The sequence below is a fragment of the Pezoporus flaviventris genome, unplaced genomic scaffold (assembly GCF_033815535.1).
Source record: "Pezoporus flaviventris isolate CSIRO_AGI_PZ_B2104156 unplaced genomic scaffold, CSIRO_AGI_Pfla_v1 ptg000031l, whole genome shotgun sequence".
NCBI classification, from domain to species: Eukaryota; Metazoa; Chordata; class Aves; order Psittaciformes; family Psittacidae; genus Pezoporus; species Pezoporus flaviventris.
The window spans coordinates 58,244,185-58,269,445 of NW_026892579.1; the positions used below are offsets into that span (position 1 = coordinate 58,244,185).

The 25,261-nt window shown below is 42.0% G+C and overlaps 1 protein-coding gene across 10 annotated transcripts in view; it reads right to left on the bottom strand.

Moving 5' to 3' along the window:
- Positions 1-25,261, bottom strand: part of VPS54 (VPS54 subunit of GARP complex) — a 51,938-nt gene that overhangs the window by 2,556 nt on the left and 24,121 nt on the right. For all 10 annotated transcript variants that reach the window (XM_061461427.1, XM_061461421.1, XM_061461423.1 and 7 more), the window contains 15 exons: positions 24,415-24,541; positions 23,305-23,412; positions 20,278-20,333; positions 18,385-18,481; positions 17,570-17,904; positions 15,765-15,894; positions 14,866-15,047; positions 14,072-14,184; positions 12,757-12,820; positions 10,699-10,804; positions 7,369-7,456; positions 5,712-5,833; positions 5,520-5,600; positions 2,071-2,178; positions 1,082-1,176 (listed from right to left, as the gene is read on the bottom strand). In XM_061461427.1, coding sequence (XP_061317411.1) covers positions 1,082-1,176; positions 2,071-2,178; positions 5,520-5,600; positions 5,712-5,833; positions 7,369-7,456; positions 10,699-10,804; positions 12,757-12,820; positions 14,072-14,184; positions 14,866-15,047; positions 15,765-15,894; positions 17,570-17,904; positions 18,385-18,481; positions 20,278-20,333; positions 23,305-23,412; positions 24,415-24,541 — 1,812 coding nt within the window. The remainder of the gene's footprint in view (positions 1-1,081; positions 1,177-2,070; positions 2,179-5,519; positions 5,601-5,711; positions 5,834-7,368; positions 7,457-10,698; positions 10,805-12,756; positions 12,821-14,071; positions 14,185-14,865; positions 15,048-15,764; positions 15,895-17,569; positions 17,905-18,384; positions 18,482-20,277; positions 20,334-23,304; positions 23,413-24,414; positions 24,542-25,261) is intronic.

The window sequence follows — 25,261 nt, forward strand, 5'->3', positions numbered from 1 at the left end:
CTCCAAGCCCTGTCCAACCTGGCCTTGAACACTGCCAGGGATGGGGCAGCCACAGCTTCTCTGGACAACCTGTGCCAGGGCCTCACCACTCTCACAGGAAAGAATTTCCTCCTAAGATCTCATCTCAATCTCCCCTCTGTCAGGTTAAAGCCATTCCCCCTTTTCCTGTCACTACGTGTCTTTGTAAAAAGTCCTTCTGATTTCTTGTAGCCTCTTTAAAGCACTGGAAGCTGCTCTAAGGTCTCCCCTGAGCCTTCTCCAAGCTGAACAATCCCAGCTCTCTCAGCCTGTCTTCAGAAGAGAGGTACTCCAGTCCTTCATTGCAGTAATGTTTGAAACGTTCATAAGCTTTCCTCTCTGGCTTCTTCAGCCTAAGACAATGCTTTCTCACATACGGGTACACCAGTATCACCCTTACTACACTCTAAATAAGCACCGCCATGTCATTAAGAACAACAATAAACCCCACTGTTCCAGGGGACAACCCAACTTACAGCAGAATTTGGGCTGCAGGAGGCTGATGGCTCTCCTGGGAGGTGTGGGACACCAGGCACAGCCAGCCACCTCCTCCCCAGAGAGGCGCCGCTGACCAGTGTGGCAATGGAGGGCTGTGCTGGACAAGGGGAAGAGCTCTGTTAGCACCACCTCTGTTTCCAATGTAGTTCTACTGCAAAACCAGTTTCAGTGGAGAGCTGCCCATGGCACGGATGAAATACCATTTCCTATATTTGCTTTGCTAGCGCCGTGAGTCATCCTCCACGTTTCAAAACTGCTTCATGAATCATGCAATTCCTGCGAATTAAACTGTGGCTACAGCTGTCACAAGAGGAGAAAAAGCAATCCACAAATGAGGAAAGCTGCAGCAGGTTTCCAGTAGGACAATGCCCAACTCCCAATGAGTTACTAAGCTGTCTGCATTCCTAGCTACAGAGGCACAAGTCGCATCGTCCGCTGTAGGGAAGCTCCAGATGGGACGTACCAAAACATGGAGCGTGGCTGCATTCCGCAATCACAGCTTCTTGCAGCAGACAAAGCCTGCTCACCTAAAGTAAGCAATAAAACCCCAAATGCCCAAGCATACCCGTTCAGAGGTCCTCCATCATTGACCACATTGAGGTGGGCCAGCTGCCTCTTCAGGTGAAGTTTGTAGCTTGCGTTGATGCGTAAAAACAACATCTGGAAGAAACCACAGAGGCAGGGTGAGGAAGCACCCCCGCGCCTGCAGCACTGCTACAGAGGGGAGATACCCTGCGAACACTGAATCACTGACCTTACCTTTTGTTTTGCAATTCACATGATCTTCCCTCTGGCCTCCTAATCTTCGTGGCCATACACAGTTCGTACCACAGAGGACAGTGGACACCCTCACTTAATCATTATATATTGCTCTTAGAGGTCACATTTTTTAGAACATGAATTTTCCTGTTTCCTGAAGTATCTAGTGACTTGTATTGAGGCTATAAAATAACAAGTCTTTTTCCTGTACTATAACTACTTAAAGTCTTTTTTCCCCCAAGAGAAAAACAGTTTGAAGGGACCATTTAATTTAGTGCAAAAGAGAAGCTCCAAGTTGGTATATTCAGTGACTGGTTCAGTCCTTCCCGGCATTAGATTTACAACTCTGCAGTAGAAATAACTGCAACAAAACACCCAGAAAGCACACCTGGTACATAACACATTCAGGGACCTTCAAAAGCCACCACATCTGAGCAGCCTTTCAGAAGAATTCTCTAAAAGGGCTGGACTTGAGCCTCAAAGTGTTGCCATTTGTGTAGCTCAGCACTAGTTCCTGAATTGATTCACCTCTCTAGGCACTAAAATGCCACTCGAAACGCTGGCATCAGTCAGTTCTTTTGCATGTCTTATCGCTCTCGCTGCACATCCAAACACTTCCTTCAGCTCAGACTGAGTTGTCAATGTGACTGCTGCCAACCCCTTTAGTGTGTGGGCTTCACAAAGACTCAAAAAAGAATTCCCTTCCCCCCCGTACAAAGCAGAAGTCTCTCCTGGTACCCAGTTCATGTGCACTTGCACAGGAGGTGTTACATGGATGTCAAAAATAACATTCACCTGAGTTTGCTCCTCGGGAAGGAGATCATATATAGCTTCATGCATCTTTGCCATTTGCTTGCAGATATTCCTGAAGCATGCTGAAGGAACAGGAGCTTTCACTTCATACTGGAAATAAAACCACAACCAGTTACTCCTTCTTACCACTTTAAAACAGTTTATGTAGGAGAGTTCCCAACCTGAAGCCCTGCGTTGCTAATGCCATCACGAATCAGGGTTCATTTAGGACATTACAAATTAAAGCTGGGCAGGATCTGGTTCAGCCAAGGACTCACATCATAGTCTTTTAGCATTTCTTGCTTTATAAGCAAGCAGGAACACTCTAAACAGTATGAAATCTGAGGATTTCATAACTCCATCTATTCATCTTTGTTACCCTGAATTGCTTCTCTTTGCTCACTGCTTTTTGCTGGTTTCCACTACCCTGTGAAACAGAGATACAGAGAGAATAATCACTGTGCCAGCTCCACAGATGCACGCCATGTGGCCTGCTAGCTGGCCCACTCCTTCCTATTTGTGTGAGTCAACGACAGACAAGCAGTTCTACCTCTGAGGAATGTGCCCCTCAAGGACCTGATGACAGAAACCTACTTCTCCGAGATCATAAACGTCCCAGTTTCTGAAGAAACAAGGAAAGGAAAGTGTGAAGTAATGGAAGCTCCTGAAAACTCCATATTTATCAAAGAAAAAACCCAAACAACATCCCCCTTCAGTTCCTGGTGGAGAAGCGGTGCTGGCACAGGCCTGGGTTAAACACTGGTAGGTGAACCTTTGGTAGGGCGATTCTTCCCCACAGAGCCTTGCACAGTTCAGTGGAAGAACTGAATCACTGTAACTGAATTCTTTACAAACACACTGGAGGAGATGGTCTCTCTTAGGCTGGGCTGGGTTGTGAAAGAGATCAAAGCTTGCCTGAGTGTGAGAGAATGAAAGAGATAGGGAGCTTTGAGAAAGTCCTTATGGAAGGCCTGGCTTTGACAGGGGAAGTAGCAGAAAACAGTGCTTATTGCTCCAGGAGCCCTGTGTGGGACAACCACAAAGCACACAGGATTGTGCCTCAAGGCATGAGAGTTAGGCAACAGTAATTTACTATGTATCAGTACGCTGTAAAGCCAAAGGGGACTGTCAACCTGCAGCCATGGCTCTTGCATGACTACAGACACATCAAACTCCTCACCATGATGGGAGAAAAGCAACGGCATCAGAGAGAAACATGAGCTCCAGCCCTGGGAGGTGCTGGCCATTTTTATCTCCAGCTAAGGTCAACAGTCTATAATACCATGAGGGATCAGAGAAAAAAATTACTGCTCTTCTGTCCAAGCAGTCACAAGACAGCAACCTCCAGGAGCAGCTCAGCACTCCCACTGGATTCTTTCCATGAACATTTATCCCTTTATAAAAACCTATGCCTTCTTAACATGTTAATTATAGCTGCAAATACCCTGTTCCTGCTTTATCTCCCTGCCAGAGTTAATGGACAGATGCTGGGACTGTCCATGCTGTTGTGAAGCGCCTCCCTGAGTGCACAGCCTCATCCCGTGGCAGTGTGAAGACAGAACCTGTTCCACAGAGCTCCCAGAGGGAAGCACAGCCTGGAAATGGGGAAGTAACTTGCCCATGTTACCCAAGTGCCAGGTCAACGTCCCACCTACTGGAACAAACTGCTGGTCTCCTACAAAGCACGTTTCTGGACTGTGCAATGCCAGTCTTCAAACCATGCTGGACACGCACTGCTGTGAAACTCACTTGCTTAGTCATTCATATTCACACACTTCAAAGCAGGTGATCACTTTAACCAGGCAGCACTGAAATGGACTCTCACAAACCAAAGGACACAGTGACATGGGTTGCACTGCCATGCCCGTTTACACATTTCCTGGTTTTATGTTCCTCACAGCCTTCAGTGCCAAGATTTTATTATTTCAGGAACAAGATGAGCCAAATTATGGGGTAAGTTGGGAATGGAGGAAAATCAACACGTGGTCTCCTTTTCTCCTGTGCTGTGTGGGTTGCATTCATGTGAGCCAGGCACTCTCACTCAAGCCTTCGAGAACTCTAAAGGATGGGAATATTCTCAGTTTGTATCTCATGCCAGCTCAGAAGGGGAGAATGGGCTGTAAAGATGGAAGGACAGTAAGGGATGGATACTCACTACCATCAAGAACATAAGCAGTGTCACTGGTCTGTTGTGGGCTAGCTTGTTCAGTATCAATAACCTAAATTCTTGTATCTGTCTCTTATTTGCAAGAGATAAGCGGTAAAGTGATAAAAAAGTCTATTTACTTCATAGAACAGGTAATTTTATATGGGGAAAAAAAAACAATAAAACAACAACAAAAAAGCAGCAGATCACTACTTGATCTCTAGAAAAGGACATAAACATGGTTTTAAAAGTGCAAACACAAGAACCCTAATTGAAATGCTTTGGCTCTTTTTCCCCCCGAGTTTCAGTAACACTGTTTAACAGCCCAAAGAAACAGGTGAAAAGAGAAAGCACAATATAAAATAAACAATCAAATAATAGAAACAGCAAAGAAGACAGAAATCCTGCCTCTTACAGCTGTCTCCCTGCAGGCTCCATCAGTCCGTCCCCAACCTCTGCTTCTTATAAGCTCCTACAAGGAAGAGCTTGGTCCATGCCAGTAAACTAAATCTGTCACTAAATAATTGATTTACTTCTCTCATGGAACAGCTTCTTTTTAAAGAACATAAGATCCAAAGCAAAACACTCAGCTCTAAAAGCTCATGTTCTCTCCATTAGATCTATGGGCCCAGGAGATCTCATCTTGGGGCACACTGTCAGCATATTCCACCTTGAGTGGATCCAGCTCAGGACCAACCTGTTCCACTCATGAGTGCTCAGAAAGCAAACCACCAGGAACACTTCATGGGTCAGCTATTAACACTGCTACACAGCAGACACTGCTATGCACAGACCTTTAGTCCCCAGGCCTGCAGCCCAATAGATGGGCTGGTCCTTCCCCTCCATAAACTCATCCTCCTCAGCAGTTTTTGCTGTTTCCTCAGCTGCAGGAAATTACACCCTCCCCACTTCCAAAGAGGCACCGTTGGGATGAGCAGGAAACGAGAACTGGCTCAGCCTGCCTGCAGATAAGAGCTGTCTGTGGATAAAATTGCTGAGGGTAGGAGAGCACTTCAGTTTCTAAACACCAGAGCCAAGCACCAAGCAAAGCAGTTCTGAAGTTACTGCTGAAGGAGAAAACAAACGACTTCTTCTGGTGGGGGCAAATGACACCCAGGTGGCAAATGTTAAACACAAAACACATTCACAAGCACAGCAGAGCTCTGTGTTTACATGGTTTAAAGAAGTTTAAACAAGTCCTGATTAGGAAAGTCTATGTCTCCATCTGAAATATCCAGACTGTTGTATACAATGAGACCTCCAGTTGAAATTTAGAGAGCGTGTAATTATTTCCATAAATCATTACCTTGGATAACAGTTTGTCAAATAAGCTATCCATTATGGCAACGAGCTTTGCTGAAATCTCAGCTACGTGGTCGTGATAATCCTGTAATGGAAGAAAGCAGGTTTTATTTACTACCTAATGGCATTCATATTCTTCAGAGCACATCTGAAAAGCAGAACTTTGTGTTTCATTAGGAAATGGCAGAAGAATTACCTTTGTAATGTGGTCAAAATGCCTGAGCATGCTATACTGCTTTGGCTGCAGACGAGCTTCAAAATGAGCCCTGATAATAGGAATGTAGTGTACGATTAGCTGTAGGCAACGTGAAGAAAGGGCTGTAAATCCAGAAGCGAGAGAGGGAAAGAAAAATTACTTTGTTATTACACAGGAAGAGTCATTTTGCACAGACTGTATCCCCTTTAACATAAATAACGGATCTGACAATTTAACATGCCTTTATTCAGTTTTTAAAACAGGAGGTGTTTGTTTCCACTGGGAAACCTCACCCAGTGAGCGCCCCAGACTAGTACCTGGCTGATAAAACCCAGCTTCTGTAAGATATGGGGCAAGGGACTCATTTTACAAGAGGCTTTAAGTGTCTACTTGACATTTTGAGCCCTGAGCACATGCAGACATCGGAGAGATCTCCAAAGACCTGACTCATCAGCTACCTAACCTCGGCAGCAGCCACGTTCTCAAGGCATCGATATTTCTTCTGCAGGAGAAGTACATAAACACCCAGCCCTGCCACTGCTGAGCTGCTCATAACCTGCTCTTGCCTGTGGCACCAACAGGATTTCCAAAGCTGAGCTTCCCCCGTGCTGTCCAACAGGGCCTGAGCCACAGAAGGACACATGGCAGTGCTAGCATGGTCACCACACCGGCTAAGCCTTCTGGAGCAAAGACCTGAGCCAGCTTTTCTTTCTGTGTTGTCTGCTTTGACACTTTGGCTCATGGGCCCCCTCAACTCGTCCTCCTACTTCTCTTTCAAAAAGGGAAAGGCAGATTGGTGATCAGGACATCCTGAAAGTTTGAACACTTGCTTCAACCATCAACTAAAGGCTCTTAATATCAGGAGACAGTTTAAAACTGGGGGCCTCGAGTAGCATGTCAGACTTTTCTGGAGCATGGAGCAGGGCACCTAGTTCTCCCCAGCTCCTCAAAGCAGCTTAGGCAGTCCAGGCGGGTAAGTTGGAGCTGGCAATTCAGCTAAATAGCTGCACACTGAAAATGAGAAACTCTAATCTAACCCACATCATAACTTGGATTCAGCACACAGCCACAGAGTTCTTAAGCTACCTGACTGTGCCGGGACATTCAGCCACATAAAGACTGCTTGATCCAGAGCCACCCACAGAAATCCCTCTGTCCATTACTGACATGTGGTTATAACCCACAGGAGCTATGTGTGGACACAGCATGACAGAATACAGCACCATGGGGCAGAGAGCCCAGCACAGCTCAGCGAAATGCACAGGGAGATAGGGGTTTGGCTGCATTCCCCTACCTATCCCCAGTCTCAAGATCTGAACACTAAGCAGCTCCCAAGCATGCCTAAGTCACCACCAAAAAAGCAGCTATACCTTCCCACAGGCAAAACATTGTCACGGAAAACTTTCTAGCTCGTATATTTGTTCCTGTTTCCTTCATGTAACACAGCAAAGCTTTACATCTAAAGTGGTCTGGTAGACAGCAAAGGAACTGTATGGATTTTACTGCAACCCTTAATCAGACAGTCAGCTTTTATATATGTTTTACCGCCTAACCGGCAAGGGCTTACTACCCTGTGTTCCATGCACAGCACCACCAAACATAACTTAACACAAATGTTCAGGGTGTTTTTGAGATTTTAAAATGTAGAAATCCATACCTAGGTTTTTTGTAGTGATTGTTTTCAAACCAACAACTTGTAACGCACCAGCCCCAAGCACTAGTTGGCAACTTCTAGAGTTGAAATACTGCGAGAAAGAAAAAACAGGCAGTGAAAATGCATGCTGGCTCTTTAACTACACATAACCACAGTTTAGAAATACCATCAATAAAACTTTGCAAGATTAAATAGATTATTATGAAGGCCACTTCCAGAGTTTCATATTCTGTACTGCAGAGGAGTCCACAACTGTTAAGACAAAACTACTCTCAATAGTCACTGGCCCATAGTATTTTTTGACTCAGCTTATGCTACAGCACTCAAGGCAGCATTTCAGCAAAGGGAAATACCAGTATTAAAACCACAGTGATTTCAATTCAGTGACTAATCTCTGGTTCTCTACGAGACCTTTGGGTGAGGTTTCAAGACTGTGAAAGAAAAGCAGCAAGTCAGACTTGCTGCACACTATGTTCAGCCTTGCTTTGAAAGCAGCACACAAAACCAGCTTTGTACTAGGAATCTATAAAACCTGCTTCTCATACCGGGGGCTTGGATGGAGTGAAGGGTAAAGATCTCACTACTTCTGCTAAGTAGAGGAGACAAGTGCAATATCAGAATGGAAAAACATGAAAAGAACAAGTTTCTGTTCTGGCTCTAGACCTTCCCCACTTCTGATGTTAAAGAAAACTTGAAAGCACTGAAACTCACTGCTGCTGAGGTGGCTGCATCTGTGTTTGTAACACTATAAAATACCAAGATTAAGAAATTATGTACAGATGATGTTAAGCCATGTCAAAACCCAATTCTGTAAGAATTCCAGATATAGTGGGCAACTCATGACTTTATCTTCCTTAGTTCCAGGAAAAATGTTATCACCATGCACACAGGCCAGCAAAGTCTCTGGACAGTAACACAGTTCCTTTTAGCATATTCTGTCTTATTTTGGAATTCTGCTCCATCACCCAGCTTGAGACACCAGACAATCTAGAGTGGCTTGGGTAATGCAGTAGAGACAGAGGAGCCATTGCTGTTGTCCCTGTCTCCTGCACCGAGTGAGTCCCAAGGCTCATGTTTGAACAGAACTGTCCTATTGACACTGGGGTGGACACTGGGAGACAAAAACCTACAGAGAGCTGACTGTTCCATGCACCTGAAGAAAGATTCACAAGAATTGTGACAAGATCACCCTGCAGCTTGTGTCTGCAGCACAGAGGATTTCACTCGCAGAGAGCTCCTTTTTCTGGGGGCACACAATCCTGCTTCACAGGTCTTGCTTCACGATAATGCAAGAACAGACCCACAAATTTCAACCCAGCTCAAGTAAAAACAGGAAACAATTTTTCTGGCTATTGCTTGGAGTCAGTCCCAAAACTGAGGAGCACTGTGAACCACGCACACTTGCTCTGGGCTGCCCAAGTTGTGTATCGAGGGCCAGAAAAGCAACCCAGACCTAGTGCCACAACTGAACCTGAAATATGTGTGGTCCCTGAGCTGAGAGGCATAATCTACTCTGCTCTCAGACGGAAGTCAGGTTCTGAAACTGACAGTCATTTCATCTCCTCCTCCTGCAAAGCAAAACCTTTTCTTATGCCTCCTGGTGGACTTCAGTAGTAGATCCACTGAGCCAAAGACCTGTATCCTACACAGCCTAAGCTTCTCTGAAGTTATAGTGCTAACTCTTTGACTGTGTGGCAGACCATTAAAAACATGCTTTATAAAGCATGACAGACACTCATCCTCTCGCCCTGCCTGTTGTGCATATTACTCAGCTATTGGACAGCCTGTTGCAGACAAAGCAGTGAGGGAGCAGCATGCCTGAACCATTGAAAGAGCAATATCCCCTCCTTGTGACTGTTTGGAGGATATCATTCCTGTGTTCTGGCACTGTGGCTGCAAGCCCTCTCGTCTGCACCACCTAGACAACTCCAGGAACTATGATCGTGTTTTTATCCATGATAAAATAGGTGCCAGCTCACTCTGGTTGCAGCCACAGGTCAAAACAGCCTGGAATTCCACTAACTGGAAACTCTTTGCAGTTTCCATCATATCTTGCTACCTTCAAAGCTTGCAAACTTTGACAGCTGTCAAAATGTGTGGTGACCTGCAAAGACAAATGAATGGCTCTTACTTTGTTCAAAGCAGTAGAAAATGAGCTTTTATTTTTGCTAGCTGTTCTTGTCATCTTTTCAATTGATGGGACCTTGCTGCCAGATAGGAAATACAGTATTTAAACTGCATTATGATGTGTGACTACTGAGGAATAAAATAAAACACATAGAGCTGGAACAAGATATGGGAGGGGGAGAGAAGCAGATGCAAATCTGGCCATGTCTGAGGCATCTCCTGCTACTCTACCTGCCTGCAAAAAGGTGCTGCCAGACTTGAGTGAAGCAGCAACTGGAGAACAAGAGGTGAAGAGGGGCATTCCCAGCTCCAGGTTTACTGATTTCCCTTGGACACTGCTTTCAAAGGGAAAGGTTCATGGATGAACCTGAATGATGACTACAGGGAGGAGTGTATCTGCATCTGGTTATTCAGGTAAGAACTATCAACAGGAGGATTATTTAAAGATCCATCTCCCAGGCTGTGTTTCACCTTCCCTGCCCCTACCGTAAGTACAATATACTTCTGAAGAGTAGAATCTCTTAATCTTTTATTGATTATGCTGATTTTTAGAACTCTCAATATCTGACACAACCTTTGTGGGTAAAGACACAAGTGAAAACCTTGAAATAAATTAACTTCTAGGCTTTGGAAACTATATAAATACATGACCGTTTTAAGGTGCATTCTTGTGCTCCTTTTATTATTGTTTACTTATATTACCTTGCTCTATATGTGCTTTACCAGCTTTTCTCTTCTCTAGTGAGAAATAAACGACAAACAGGTCCTGGTCTTTCATCATCTTTACAACAGAAGCTTCATCCCATACTATTTTTCATGCTTCTACTGACTATACCTCTACTGACTTGTAAAAACCCAGGGACTTGTTTCCACTCCGAATATAGATATATCTCTGTGGCATCTGAGACCAAACTGCTTTTTCTTCAGCAGCATTAATTCTACACCCAGCCTGAAGGACAAGCAGCTATGACAAGTACAACAAGATGGGATTTCCCATTAAACAAGAGGAAAGGCAGCCTTCCCAAAGTTAACTCACATAACCAATTGCATCTTTAATGCCCTTAGTTTAAAAGGCCACCTTATGGCACAGTAACAAACACAATCATTTATATGAAATCATAAAAACATGTGAAGCATCACAGAGTAAGACACGTTCTCTGCCCTGGGTACCCCTGATTAGCACAGATGGTACATCTAGAGCCATACCTTCAGTAAATCGGACAGGCGGGTAAGCATGTCAGTGGTGATGGACGGAATGTTATCCACACACTGGCAGTACTCAAGGATTATTCTTATTAATAACAATACTGTCCTACAAGAGAGGAAACAGCCAAATGTCATCTCAGTGCACGGAAGACGTTGAAAAAAAAAAACCAAATCAAACATGGGCCAGTCATGCTGACAGAAAGCTACCTAATGCTACAGGTTATAGCATTAAATAAACCCACTAACTGATCTGACATAGAAGTAAAACATAAAATAAGATACACATAAAGATGGTTATAAAGAATACCCAACTCCACAGGGTGGCACCTGGAAAAGTACTTAACATATGTGAGAGAAAATCTCTGAGGTTCCTTGATATAACTTTCTAATCTCCAAAAAAGCTACTAGTGGTTCTAGCGGAACAAGAAGTCTTCACGTAGATGTTGGCAGGGGACAAATAATGCAAAGCTCCTGTCTTATTCAGCTGTATAATTCTGGCCAACTTTGAGCAAGTATAAAAATCTAGAGAACGTGGACAACGACCACCACCAACCACCACTGAAAAGGATGCAATGAATGCTAAGGAGTCACAAATAGATAAAGCAGCTTTGAAGAAAAGGCACCAAATATTCAAAGATGCTCAACACCCGCCATTTCCCTTCAATTCAGCAGACACTGGAGAATTTGGGAGCTACTGGATGGAATCCAGAAAGAGCACTTATGCTCCTTTGAATTCAAATACACAGGGGGCAAGAAAACAAAGGCAAGATCAAATGTTCAGAGTAGATATTCTAACATTTCAAAAAGTTAAATCTCTTTCTTCCTTGAAGCAGCAGAGTGCAGAAAGATGATGAACAATGAACTGGGATATAAATACCTGGAGAATTATTTGGGCTCCTTTTCATGAACGCATTTTATTTGATTAAATACAATGAAACTATATGCAAAAATGTGTAGAACCGAAACAAATATATGCACCAACATGAAGCTGACTATTGCTTCACAAAGCCAAATATATCAAGTTTCAAATAAGCAGAGATGGATTATCAAACACACCATCCGTTAATTCAATTTTATCCTTTAAAGCATGTTCAAATGCTTCTACTCAACCTGAAATGATCTTTTATAATGATATCAGTTGGCTGGCACAGAAATTCTGAGCCATCAGCTTCTGCTTCTAACTGAACAATGATATCATCGTGAAGCAACTCATAAAATGACAGCTGGTCAAAGACATTATGTAAATCAGAACTTTTAAGTTTGGGGTAAATTGATGTTAAGACTCTGGGGAGTGAGATCTTTCAGGTTTTACTCCCTCCCCAGAAACGCTCTCGTGCATATTTAATGCCCAAGCCTCACAGTTGTTGGAAACACAGCATGCTTTTAAATGAAAGATGTATGTGAGTATCATATTTTAAAATGTCTTTGATACAACCAGCTTTAAGAAACTACTTTCCAGTCCAAAGCAATAGCGTATGCAGCTTCTGAGACAGCCCATATCTTATTTCTTATCCTGAGTAAGATAAGCAATCATTCACGAGTAGACTCATGTATTTTGGGGCTGTTCAGTGTAGAGAAGACAGGGCTCTGGAGAAACCTTATTGTAGCCTTTTCGTACTTAAAGGGGGCTTATAAGAAGGATGGGAACAGATATTTTAGCAGAGGGATGGGGACTAAATGACTTCTAAAGGTCCCTTCCAACCCAAATTATTATGATTCTATGATTTTAACAGAGATAACCTATATTGCAAGAAATAACAAGTGTGGTATGAAGACAAACCTGTATTTTCATGACTATGTGTTTTCATTAAATAATTGGGGGGTGGGGGGAAGTAAAAACTAATGAAACCATAAATTTCAGAGAAGAAACAGCATTTGAATGCACAGAAGAGCTTGCAATGTTTTAGAACTGTTTGGGAACTAAACAGAATCTAGTCTGTGGAAAGAGAAGGGTTTTTTTACCTTTAAAAGACTGTTAAAGCTATTAGCATTCATCACAGTTCTACTCAAAAGCTCTTGCCAACTAACGCACTGATAACAGAAAAGAGTGCATCTTACCCAACTGTTGCATATTTTTGTCCTTCAACAATAAGGAATTCAGCTGGCTTTCTTTCTTCAGTAGCTAGATACGTTGGCAAGAACAGAAAAGGGACAAGTTGAACTAAAAACAAGTACAAAAAATGCTGGTTTCTAAAAATCTAGTGTTCCCTTGCTAAGTCTTGGAAAAAAACACCATCAATCCTTGGAGCACTGCTCTCTTTTACAGTATTTATTAAACAGTTGGTCACCCATCCTAATTAGTACAACCTGTGAAGTTACTTTGTCATCTGCTAGTATTTTAGACCAAAAATCCCCTAAAGCCCCACAGTTGTCATGTAATTAGAAACTTCAAATACAAGGTTACAAACAGAAGAAGAAAAGCAGAAAAAGTCACTAGGTTTTCTACTACACATTCTCAAATGACTTGGCTGGGTATATTAATATTTTAGTTTCAAACACTTCTTCCTCAGGCTTCATAGTAGAAGCTCTTCCTGATGCAGTTCTTCATGCCACAAGTTTCCTATCTTCTTGAAGGAAGCTACAAGAGCTTAGTTTAAGAGCAATGGTCGATGAGCATATTTTGGTGTCGTGTTCAATAACTGGAGCGATTACTGCCTAATACACTCTCTGTATCTACTATATACCTGTTGAAGGGTCAGGGTTTCTCCACCGTGACGCTACCTTATTTTCTTTTCACTCACTCATCTACTGCCATTTTGCTAACCCTCTATGTATGGTTTCTTCTTCTAGCTGCTCACACACATTAATCACTACAATACTGGATGAGTATCCCCACAAGGTTAAGAATGCATTATCCATTCCCACTTTGCACACAGGGAAATGGGGCATGAGGAGAAAAAAGTGACTTGTCTGAGTTCAAATGAGGTTTCTGTGGCAAGGTAAATAATTGAATGCACATGGGTTTTCACCTCCATGAGCAGCCACATAGCACGCTGCCTTTCATTTGAACAACTGGCAGATGAAGTAATGTGAAGGAGCAAGCTTTGTTTAACACAAGGGGGCTGAGCACACACTCGTGCTCCTTGGTCCCTTGCAACACTTCACTGGTATGTTCTGGGGAAAGACTAAATTTATGCAAAGACAGTAAATCTCTACACTGGGAATACTTATATAAAAAAGTAGCTCTTTCCCTGTGCTAACACTTCAATGGGTTTCAATAAATAAATACTCTTTTAAGTTCAGCACAAGAAGTTTCAGAGACAGCAAGCAAACACAGATCAAGAGTGACATCGGATTACGTCCATCAACATTCTACAGCATAGCAACATTTAATGCTAACAATTCAGCTAACAGTAGGTCTGAAGATACACACCTGCTGGCTTTTTTTCAGGAAGAGAAATTCTGCCATCTGACACTGAATCAACAAGATCCTGAAACTCGGCAGGAACTTCAGCTTGCTTCCAGCGCTCATTGTCCAAAAGCAGGCTAGTTAAAAACACAAAAGAGAGGAGGCTGAGAAAATGAAATGCCTTGTCTTGACACTTCTCCTGCCTGTAATACCATGGAATCAAAGCTACAGTAACTTAAACAAAGCCACTTGCCCAAAATGCTATGCTATTCATCTTCATTTTCTTCTTTCTAGAGGTGCCCAAAAACTGGTAGGAGCAAACCAGAAAAACACAGCATTGGCTTAGAGATACCAGAGTTTGTTCATTCCATCTGTCATACAGGACAAAAGACTTCACTAGGCAATAAAGATTCTTATGAGATCACTGCCACTGAAGTAATGTGTAAATAATGGAATTTTAAGAGCTTTTGATGGATGAGAATGAACGGACTTGATGCACGTTACTTAACCCCTAAGACAAAGCAATCTGCCCTTCGATGTCAGTCTTGAGTACTTCCTGTAGCTAATTATTGTCCTCATTTAGGTACGTATGATTTTAAGTGTGTAACAATCCAGTTTGAAGAAATTAAATTATGAAAACAGTATAAGTCTAAACCAACTGAAAATATTTGGTGTTTAATATAGTTTTTTTCACCCCCTGCTCTTAAGTACCAGTGTTCTGGCTTACTAGTCTTTCAGGCAACAAGCGATTGTGTTTGCCTGGCATACGACTGATAAAGTTATTCACGCAAGAACAAAAAGATCTTCTACACAGATACCTTAGCTTCGTCTTCCTCTCCTCATGGAATCTGTTCACAAATCTATTGGCTTGACTCTGCAGTGCTCCTCGTAAGGACATACTTTTCCTGCCGCAGATCTGCTCAGTATCTAAGATAAAGCCTTCCATCAAGCGAGAAAGAGTAACAAACTCATTGGAATTCAGCTTCTCTAGGAAGCCATCCTATGTGCAAAGGAAACCATTGTAAGCAGACAAATTCAGAAATGTAAAGAAATAACTCATCAGCATGTCTTGCGGCTACTAGTATTTTAAGAGGCAAATCACTTAACCCTATATAGGACAGAGAAAGCAGACTGCAGTGCAAGCTGCTACCTTGTCATACATTTGCATTCTCTGCATGGAGCTTCAAAGGTGGCAAATCAGAACATTTAAAAAGAGAAAGCAGCAGAAACCCACATGACCTTACTGGTAACAGCACAGTATGTTAATGCTTGTGTGCTCTGGGCATTAAGATCAAGTGCCTGAGGCAGCAGGAACAGTTCACAGAATGGTTAGGTAACTTAATCTCAATTGAGAATGCTACTTCAGAACTCTTACTTATTAAACCAGTAACTTAGGAGTAAATTCTCATTAAGGACGAGACACCAACAGCAGTCTGAGCCATAGAATCATAGAATAGTTAGGGTTGGAAAGGACCTTAAGATCATCAAGTTCCAACCCCCTTGCCATGGGCAGGGACATTCGTTCAACCTGGCCTTGAACACCGCCAGGGATGGAGCATTCACAACCTCCCTGGGCAACCCATTCCAGTGCCTCACCACCCTCACAGGAAAGAATTTCCTCCTTGTATCCAATCTAAACTTCCCCTGTTTAAGTTTTAACCCGTTACCATTTGTCCTGTCACTACAGTCCCTAATGAAGAGTCGCCATGCTCCTTACCTTTGCTCTTGCCATGAGGAACTTGACTGAACGATCATGGCAGATATCAGAGGCATTATAAAGTAACTCTTGAATATTGTTCGCCAGCCTGACCAGTTCCAGGTCAGTCAGCTTCATGTCATCACTGATCCTATAAATGACAGAACCAATTGGTTGAGCATCAGTTCATCAGAAAAACAGTATTTCTGCTTACAGGTTGAAAGAAGAAAGAGCCTTGCAGCAACTGTCAAATGCAGACAGTCAGTTAGTCACCAAAGCCACTTGGTACAGTTGCGATCTTCTAAGTTGCTGTTAGTGTCATGCCAGACCCTTTAACAAGGAAATGCACAACTGCACATCCTGATATTTTGTTTTAAATCCACACTCTAATTGCTATTAATGGTCTAAGAGAAAACACAACATAGCCATTACTAATACAATAAATATTAAATACAACAAATATTATTTACTGAGCTAAAATTTACCCAGTTCCTGTAACATTTGAACACTGCAAGCATATGACAGATAAATCACATTTTTCTTCCAATGTAAATGTAAGGCCTAAAACATATACTCTGCACTCCTCATGACCTTGATCTATAGACTATCATTCTATTAGCTCTTTACACTTCAGGCTCCTAATTTAGTGCTTTTTAAAAACATATTTTGTGATTGCCTGCTGTATTGAGGCCAGCCATTAGCACAACCCCGACATTCATGCGACTAGTTAAGATAATCTTCTGGTCTGGTGTGGTTACTCAAGAGACAGTCAGTATGAGAGGAGAGAGAAAACCTGAGAGGCTACAGAGCAGCAACTGGGTTAACATTGTTCTAACTGTGTAATTTTATCAGCCTGCTCCAAACACAGAGCAGAGGTGGAAAGAAAACCAGAAGAGGGATGAAGCGAGTTCATTTCAGAGCAAAGTTACACAACCAGCCTCAGAAACAACTTTATTGCTCAAGAGCTCTAACTGGGTGGTGTATTTTTAGCTTGGCAAAGTGCTCCAGACCAGTTCAGATCCAATCCCTTCTTCCTTCCCAGCTCCTTACTATAGCCCTAAACTCCACACTGCATTTCTCTTCCAGCATATGACAGATGTTTCGACAAACAGAAGCTTGAATTTTTATTTACATATTTATTTTAGATCTATCTCCTTCAGCAGCATTTTGAAGGAGAAGGTTTCTTTAAAAGCTGACAATTGCCTATAACACACAAGTGTAGACACTTGAGTACCAATCAGCTACAGGAAGCAGGCCACTTGCCACCTTCCATCTTTCAGCAGGGTAACAAGCGAGATGGATTTATTTAACCATTGTTATACAGTGACAATGAAGAGCAATAAATTCTCTAGAATTTATCTATTTATTTACTTAGATGGCTTTATGGAATTTATATTTGTTCCATAAAGCCAGCGTACAAAAAAAAACCCAGGGAAAAAATAGCCTCAGTGAACAAAGATGCTTCTGCATGTTAAAGGCATGACAAACCACGTCTTTCAGGTAGGCTAGGCTTGCATCTCTTCTGCTGTCTACAGAAACGGGCTCCCCAGCAGAGCAGATGGAGAGGAGTCCTTTTCTGTAAGAAGTGACATAATCAGTCCCCATACTAATACACACAGAAGTGAAAATAAGGCAAATAAATGAAACAAAGGTGACTCGGGGACCGTGCGGTCTGATGGCAATCTTTAGGGGTGATGGTGGAGAGCCACTGCGCTTACCTAGAAAAGTGCACTTCCTCAAGCTAATTTTTCTACTGTATCACTAGAAACAACTGCCTGCACGTAACACCTTGTTTCTGACATGTCATAAATTGTGCTTTTACTCACATCATCTCTACTGCCCCTGCAGTAACTGAAGATGAGGTTTGCTCTTTGCTGGATGAGGAATCAGTAGTGCATTCTGGTTCAGAAACTGAATCGCTGCTACACGGCTCACTGTTTGGAGAAGCGTTTCTTTGAGAGGTAGTGTCAGCTGCTACAGGCGGAAGGTCCCCTTCGCTGAACGCATCGCTTATGAACATGCCTTCATGAGTCAGGTAAGCCACTTCTGTGTCTACTGTACTGTCCTTAGAGTTCTTTTGTAAGGTGTCCTCCAGGTCTCTGGTTTTTTGGTTCTTGTCTAGAACCAAGAAAACCACGCTACGGATAGTATTTAATGTTGCCTAGAAAGAAATATGACATTTATTACAAAACAAACCCCAAAACTCTGTGCCACGGGCTTGTGCCAGAAAATTTTCTTTTACCTACAAAACTACGCTAAACCATGGCTTTATTTTCTGTTCTGTAATTAGCATTCAGAGGCAGACCCATCTGTCTAAGACCGTAACCTGTATCAGATGTTTCTGAGAATGGTGAAAGAAACCTCATTTGGAGCAATCTAACACATACAAAAGTTCTGTCCTAATCCCTAGCAGCCTGAAATGGATGTAATCATGCAATAAGAGGTATTATCTCCTTCCCACTGCTCTCTTTGTTAGCGCTAATCATTTTCGTCCTGAATGCTGATATTCACATATCCTTCTTTCAATCAAAAGTTTGAAACTCCACAAGCAAAACCAACATCTTAAGACTTTGAATGAGAAGTAGCTTCATTTCGTTTCATGTCTGAACTATGTGAAGCTCTTGGTAAATGAATGTCTTACCTTTATTCTCTTGAGGAAGATGGTAAACTTAGAAAAAATATTCTTCAGTAAATCAAACCACTGAGGAAAATTCATCATTCTCATCTGGTCTGCAAGCCTAAAAAAAGAGCAGTATTCAGTAAAGCAGAAATGCTGACTGGCCATGATGCTTACTGGCACATAGAAAATACACTGTAAATACAAGGAAAACCGTGTAGACTTTTATCTGGCAGAACAACAGACATCACCTGAACAGTCACTATCAACACAATGTATGCAAGCAGAATGGAAAAGGAGATATATAAAAATAGATCACACTAACACAGTGAAAGCCTCACATTCATCATTCAGTTTTTTTCCAGAGAATAACGTTCTTTTCCCTAGGATAGGCATGTGTTACCAACAAGGGAGGGGGTTAATACCATTCTCACAAATCATGTGAGGAAAATGAGAAAAATAGGAAGAAAATACTTTGTAAGTGTTGCAAAAGCTGTGTTATTAAGCCCATTCTGTTGCACTGCAATGAGACCACTTCTGCTGTTAAAGTGCAAGTCAGCTGTTTGTAGCAGAGGGCAAAAAAGTCATTGAGAACAAAAGTTAAATCCTGTAATACACAGTTAGAACCCAACAGCAGAACAGTAAACACTGGAGAACGGTGAGCAAATATCCAATGTTTAAAAATGACCCTGGGTCCAGTCTTTTCCCAATCGGGTATGAATCCCATGGAGGTTCTGCTACTCACTTTGCTTTATCAGCTGGTCTGTTTTTATTACCTTGGGGTAACTCTTTGCTCAGCAAAATGAATTGCAGAGCTCCAGCAAAACAGTAGCTGCAGGGGCCTCTGGAGCTGGGACCTCTGGAGATGCCTTGTCCAAACTCTGCTCAATGCATGCCCAACCAGACCTGGGGCCATGCCTAGCCAAAGGCCTGACCATGTGCCAGAAGAGAGATCCCACAGATTCTCTGCCTCCCTGCTCCAGTGCTTGACCATCCTTATAGGGATCACATTTTTCCTAAGATTCAATTAGCATTTCTCATATTTCATGTGCTCATCGCCACTTTTCCTTCCCCTGCACACCTCTGGGAGGAGCCCGGCTCTGTCTACAGCTCTGCTATAACCCTCCCATCGGGTAGCTGTGGGCAGTTCTGCCCTGAGTTTTCCCCTCTCCAGGCTGGAGGGGAACTCAGCTCCCTTGGCTGCTCCTTTTACACTCCATGCTTCAGCCTCAATCAACCCAGTGGCCTCTGCTGGATCTCAATGCCTTTCTTGTTCCTTGACCCACAGGCTATGCAAACATGGCCCAGGTTGTGGCTGCAAGGACATGCTGCTGGTCCGTGGTCAAACAGTTCTCCACCAGGTCATGCCCGGCAAAGCTGCTCTGAAGCCAGCCAGCTCCGCCCTCTCCTCTTGCAAAGGGTTGCTCCTCTCCCAAGACACAAGATGCCAAGAACTTGGCATTTGCCTTCGTTGAGCTTTGTGAGGTTCCTGCTGGACTAGTTCTAGGGCTCCTGGTCTCCTCTCTGGATGACACCCCACTTATGTAGGATGTAGTGAAACTACTGACACATTTTAGTACAAAATCCCAAGTTATGACGATAGGAAATGCTTTCAAGTAGTTAAGAGATACATGCCTAAATACAACAGTTTATGCTTCATACAATGAGATGCTCTGAATTCTAGTATTTATTTTAAAGGTATGTTTAGGGTCACATTAGAATCTGAATGAGAAGGGGAACAGACAATATTCTCACAGAGGCAAACAGAAGCAGAGGCTGAAAGTGAAAGAGAAGGATAATCCTTACAGAGACATTTAACCATAAGTCATAATGTTAAGTTTACCTATGCTAAACAACATCCATCTCCTATCCCCACCCACCACCACCAAAAAAAAACGGATTTGGCTGTATACTTACTTAACAACCACTTCTGTATCTATTTCTTCTATCTGCGATACTGTATTAACCACACACTGTCAAAATTAAAGGGGGAAAAAACAAAACAAAAAAAGATCTTAGCTTCTTTCTAACCACTGCTGAGTTCAATAACACACAAAAGTAAAATAATAAAGATGTATTTGTATCATTTAACAACTCATTTCTCTAAAAACAACAAAACCCCCATAAGAACCACCCCCAAACCAACCCCAAGAATATCTATTTGCAAAATACAGATGATCAAAATGTTCCCAACTACGTATTAAGGCTCTGAAGGGCACAATGGCTCCATCTCAAAGGTACCTGCTTTGCTGAGCACGGATGCTAAGCACTGTTTCAAAACCATCTCCCAGGTCAGGTGCAAGCCATATTCTTCCTCCTTCCAAAGTGACTGACTTTGGAACATGTTGGCTGACTTCCTTTTCGGCTTTAAATACAGGAATTTAGAACTAACCTACAACAGCACCAGGGAAGCGTGGAAGAACACACCTACAGTCCTGTGCTTTCAAATGTTAAGGCAGCCCCAGTTTCAACTGCCCTCCTAGCAGACATGGTATTTGCTGTCTGTCTGGCCTCTTCACCGCCTGCCTCTGTCTCTAGATTGCTCCACATCTTTATTGCTACGCTGTGGCCTTTCCTCAAAGGACACTTGCTCTTCAACTGCACACAAAACTGTCCAGTTTCATCAGGTCTCCAGCACAATCAACTTTCATTCCAAACACGTCTACTGTTTTACAGCAATTTCACTATCCCTTTTCACATTACTTGCAAGCCCCAGGTACAAATCACCTCCATTCAGACTGAATTAGGTGTTTTCTTCCAAATGCCAATCAGTAAATAACCTGATCAAATGAATCAGTAGCATTTGAACTCATCTTGCATTTAAGTGAGTATGTACAATCCAAATGGTGACTGGGGGCTGCCACCTCAAACTTCATGGATTCTATATGTGTTTTGAATAACGGTGGTCAGTAGAGAAGCTTCTTAAAAACACACTTTGGTTTTGAACTATGCAGTGTGTATGGTGCTTACAAACCTCTGCTCTTTCACCTCTCTGGCCTTAAAGAGCTACTAAAATACTAACAAGAGCCAGTGAAGCAATTCATTTGAACAGGAAGCACATTTGAGACATGGGAAGGAAACAGTTTCCTTATTAAAGAAATACATACTTAAGAGTTAAGACAATAGGCCACAACACGTGCTGTACAAACCACACAAAAGTACTCCTATCCTATTCTCCCTATTCAATACAAACTTACACTGCAGGTTAATTAAACTTTGTCTATTTAATGAGCAGCGATGACACCTGAAAAATCCAACATAAAGACAAATGTTCCCAGTAGAACAGGAAAAGCACTTTATGGCTGAGAATGAGCAGGAAAACCTACCCATTATGCAACTAAACAAAGAATTTAAAGGGGAAAAAAAAAAGTCTCCTTATGACTGCTGATCCAAGCAAGTGAAAAGCCAGTGGAATCTGGTGGGCAGATGAACAGTTTTATCCTGGTGTTATTAATTCATGTGTATTTTTTCTTTGGTGTTAATCCTTACATGGAGGCCCAGAGCACATCTGTATGCCTTTGTTTTTTCAGGCTTACAATAATAGAGCATGACTAGAAAACAGCGTTCACTCACACCCTCTGCTGATCTTTCAGGGAGGAGGGCAATGACCTGGCCCAGCATTCTACTGATTTCAGGCAGGGAGAGAACAAGGTACAGAAGTGCTTAACTCAATTTAAACTGTATTGGAGTCAAGTGACAAAGTACTTGCATCATCACCAAGTCCTTTACAAGAAGCGGTGGTGCAGCCACACACATCACTGTCTTCTAATTCTGTCACAACGCTGGCAGCATGGGCCCGCGTTATCTATGCCCACCCACAACCAGATCAACAGAACCCTGGGAGTGGACTGGGAGAGCTAATCTGTTGTTTTAAAACAAAAACCTTAAAATAATAATTAAAAATGAAAATACCAACTTTTAAAAGCTAGGCTCCCAATCTGGTTTATAAGACAGCTGTGAACACCATACTGTACTAGGAGAACAAGAGAGTGTCTTCATCTGATGGCAAACCCACAACCTGATTATCCCCCAGACTTTGAGATACAAATCAGAGGTAACTCGTAACACATTAGAACATGACTCTTGAAATAATCACATACCTTTAGGGGAGAAAAACACACAACATCCTCACATACACATACAAACAATTAAGATGAGTAAAATCAAAAGTACCAAAAATAAGCTCAAATTTCAGTCTAAGTTTTTGTTTGCAAACAAAAGCCATCAGGTCGCTGCCCAAACTAGTCCATGCGTTTTCCCCCACAGAAGTCATCTGAACTTTGTTTATTTGTTGGTTTTAGCTGGTCTGATCTACAAAGAGTTTGGTTTGAAAAGACAGATTCACTATCCTAAATGGCAAATAACCATACCAATGTGGACAAGACTTTTTTTTCAACCTTTTATCATGTGCCTATGCTTGGTCTGTGCTAACACTGAGGCAAGCAATGTTTAACATAGCATTTGCTAGGAAATCCATTGTTTCAACTGACAAGATTTAAAATTCTCTTTTATGTATTTACACGAAGAACTTGGAGGTTTTGTTTTTCAGAGGATTTGGGGGGATTTTTGGTGTGGTTTTGATTTTTGGTTTTTTTTTCTTCGTTGGGTGTTTCTGAAACAGTGTTCCGACAACAACTATACTATTTGGGAAAGCCAAATCTTAAGGAAAAAGCCAAGTTAAACCAGTCAATTCAGAACAATGGTAACTGTACAGAGAAAGCTGTGATGCGCAGTACTTATGCTGCCTACTCCTTTCAGAAGGTCTTTTCTGCAAACAGACCTCTCTTTTTCAGGAATTCCTTAGTGTCTGCAAGCTCAGCTGCTCTAGATGAGAGACCATCCATCACCACAAAACTTTATCAGAGATGTTCTTTAACTACGTGAACAGTAATTTGTAAGGGGTTCAGGCAAGCTTGTAAGATTTGTTGGAAGAGTTTGGCTTACCTGCTTAATTATGTTCTTTGCAGTAATAATCATTTCATCTCCATATATTTCATAAAAATTCAGCTTTCTTTGTTTTAGAAGTCCAAATACCAGTGATACAAGTCTCTCCTAGCAAGAAAGGAAAAAAAAAATTAAAAAAACCCACACTAAAAATATCAAGGTGAGGACAAAAAAAAGTTTTAAGAAATTGCACAGCACTAAGTTCATTTATCAAGCACCCAGTGAACAGTATTTAGATCAGTCCAGGGCCTTGAGACTAATGCCATAATTTAACTGTACGAAGTCTCCTGCGGCAATACCAGCTGAGTCCCTCACAACCCCTTTCATGCCTGTTCCTCAGTTGTGCTCATCCACTTGTGCTTAAGAACATGGGTATTTCTAGAGATTAGCGAGTTTCCTTACCCCGAGCAAGAATGGCACTAAATACAACTGCTCCAGCACAAGTGAGAGGCTATCATACTGCAGCACAAAGGTGGGGAGAAACTACAGGGCAGAAATGGGAATATTTAAGTGGTTTATGAAACCCGTTGATGAGACAAGACCTAACAGTTAACAGGGTCTAGCAATTACTGAAGAATAGTACAGGCAAAATACAGAAAAATCTTTTCCTGGCTAGACAGCAATCACAACAGCTTCATCTTCAGAAGTTTATGATCTTCAGAGGAATGAGGAATATAGATATACTGCAAATAAAGCATGCATTCAGGGCACCCATATGCTTGATATAAGCACCCATAAATGCATAGGGAGACAGAATGAGAACAGCATGCAACCATCAGCTTTCATTGCAAAGCTGACATTTTACAGTCAAGTAGATATGAGAGTCCATGTTCTTTTCCACTTACAGGCTGAGGTTCACAAAGAACTGAGTACATTTAATCAGAGAAAAGAGAACTGATTATTTTTAAAAAATAAAGTGGAACTGGATTGCAGCTCCACAAGGTTGGTTACAATTATTTATCAAGTACAAAAAAGGGGGCAGGGGGAGAAGTGAAATCCTATGAAATTATAATGTTGCTGCTAGGGACCTGAGCACATTAGTTAGTGCTAATTAAGTATGTTAAAGATGCAAACATATTCATCTGAGTTTATTTTTGATAACAGACATACCTCTTCTAGAATTTGGCAATCATCTTCTAGGGGTCTATTTAAATCATTGCGCGCGTACGTCGAAAACTCTGCAATCATCATTTTATCTATCAGCTTTTCCAGTTCACAAAGCTGTGAGCCAAGATGCCTAAGAAAAACAGCCATGGAGATACGAGCTAAATAATCAACCTGAAAATGAATCATTAGTTCACAGTTGAAGAAAATAACCACCCAGCAGGTAATTTCCATGCAATCAGTGCTGGCTTAATGGGGGGCTCAAATTTTCACTTCTTAGAGCAGTTGAAACCATGCATCTGTCAGAGGCACCATCACCTTGCAGTGAAACATATGGACTTGAATATTGATGGAGGGTAAAAACTGGAATTAGGGCTTTATTTTTGGAAGGTGTTGCCTACCTCTCTTCCCAGTGAAGCAAACCAGAACTGAGAATACTCAATGCTTGTCAGTAGAAATGTGTTAAAAAGAAGGAATACTTCTTTTGCTTGCCCATTTCCTCATCCCATCAGTTCTTCCACTTCAAACATTCGAGCTTTTAGTGTGGTCACAGATTTAATTCATATGACCGAGATGCAGTAATAGCTTTAAATGATACAATGGCTCTCAAAGAACACAGAACACTTTTCACATTTCCTATTTTTATGCTACTCTAAATTAAAAATACTATTCCCATGTACTGCAGATTTTGAAACATATTCTGCAGACTGTTGTCATACAGACCCACAAGGGAATTTCTCACATCAGAAATGTCGATCACTCTTCAGAAGTTGTGCAGCTAGAGAAACTTTTAGCAGAGTAAAATTAAAAGTGAGAATTTCAGACATGCCAAACACTTTCAGCCGTGCTTTCC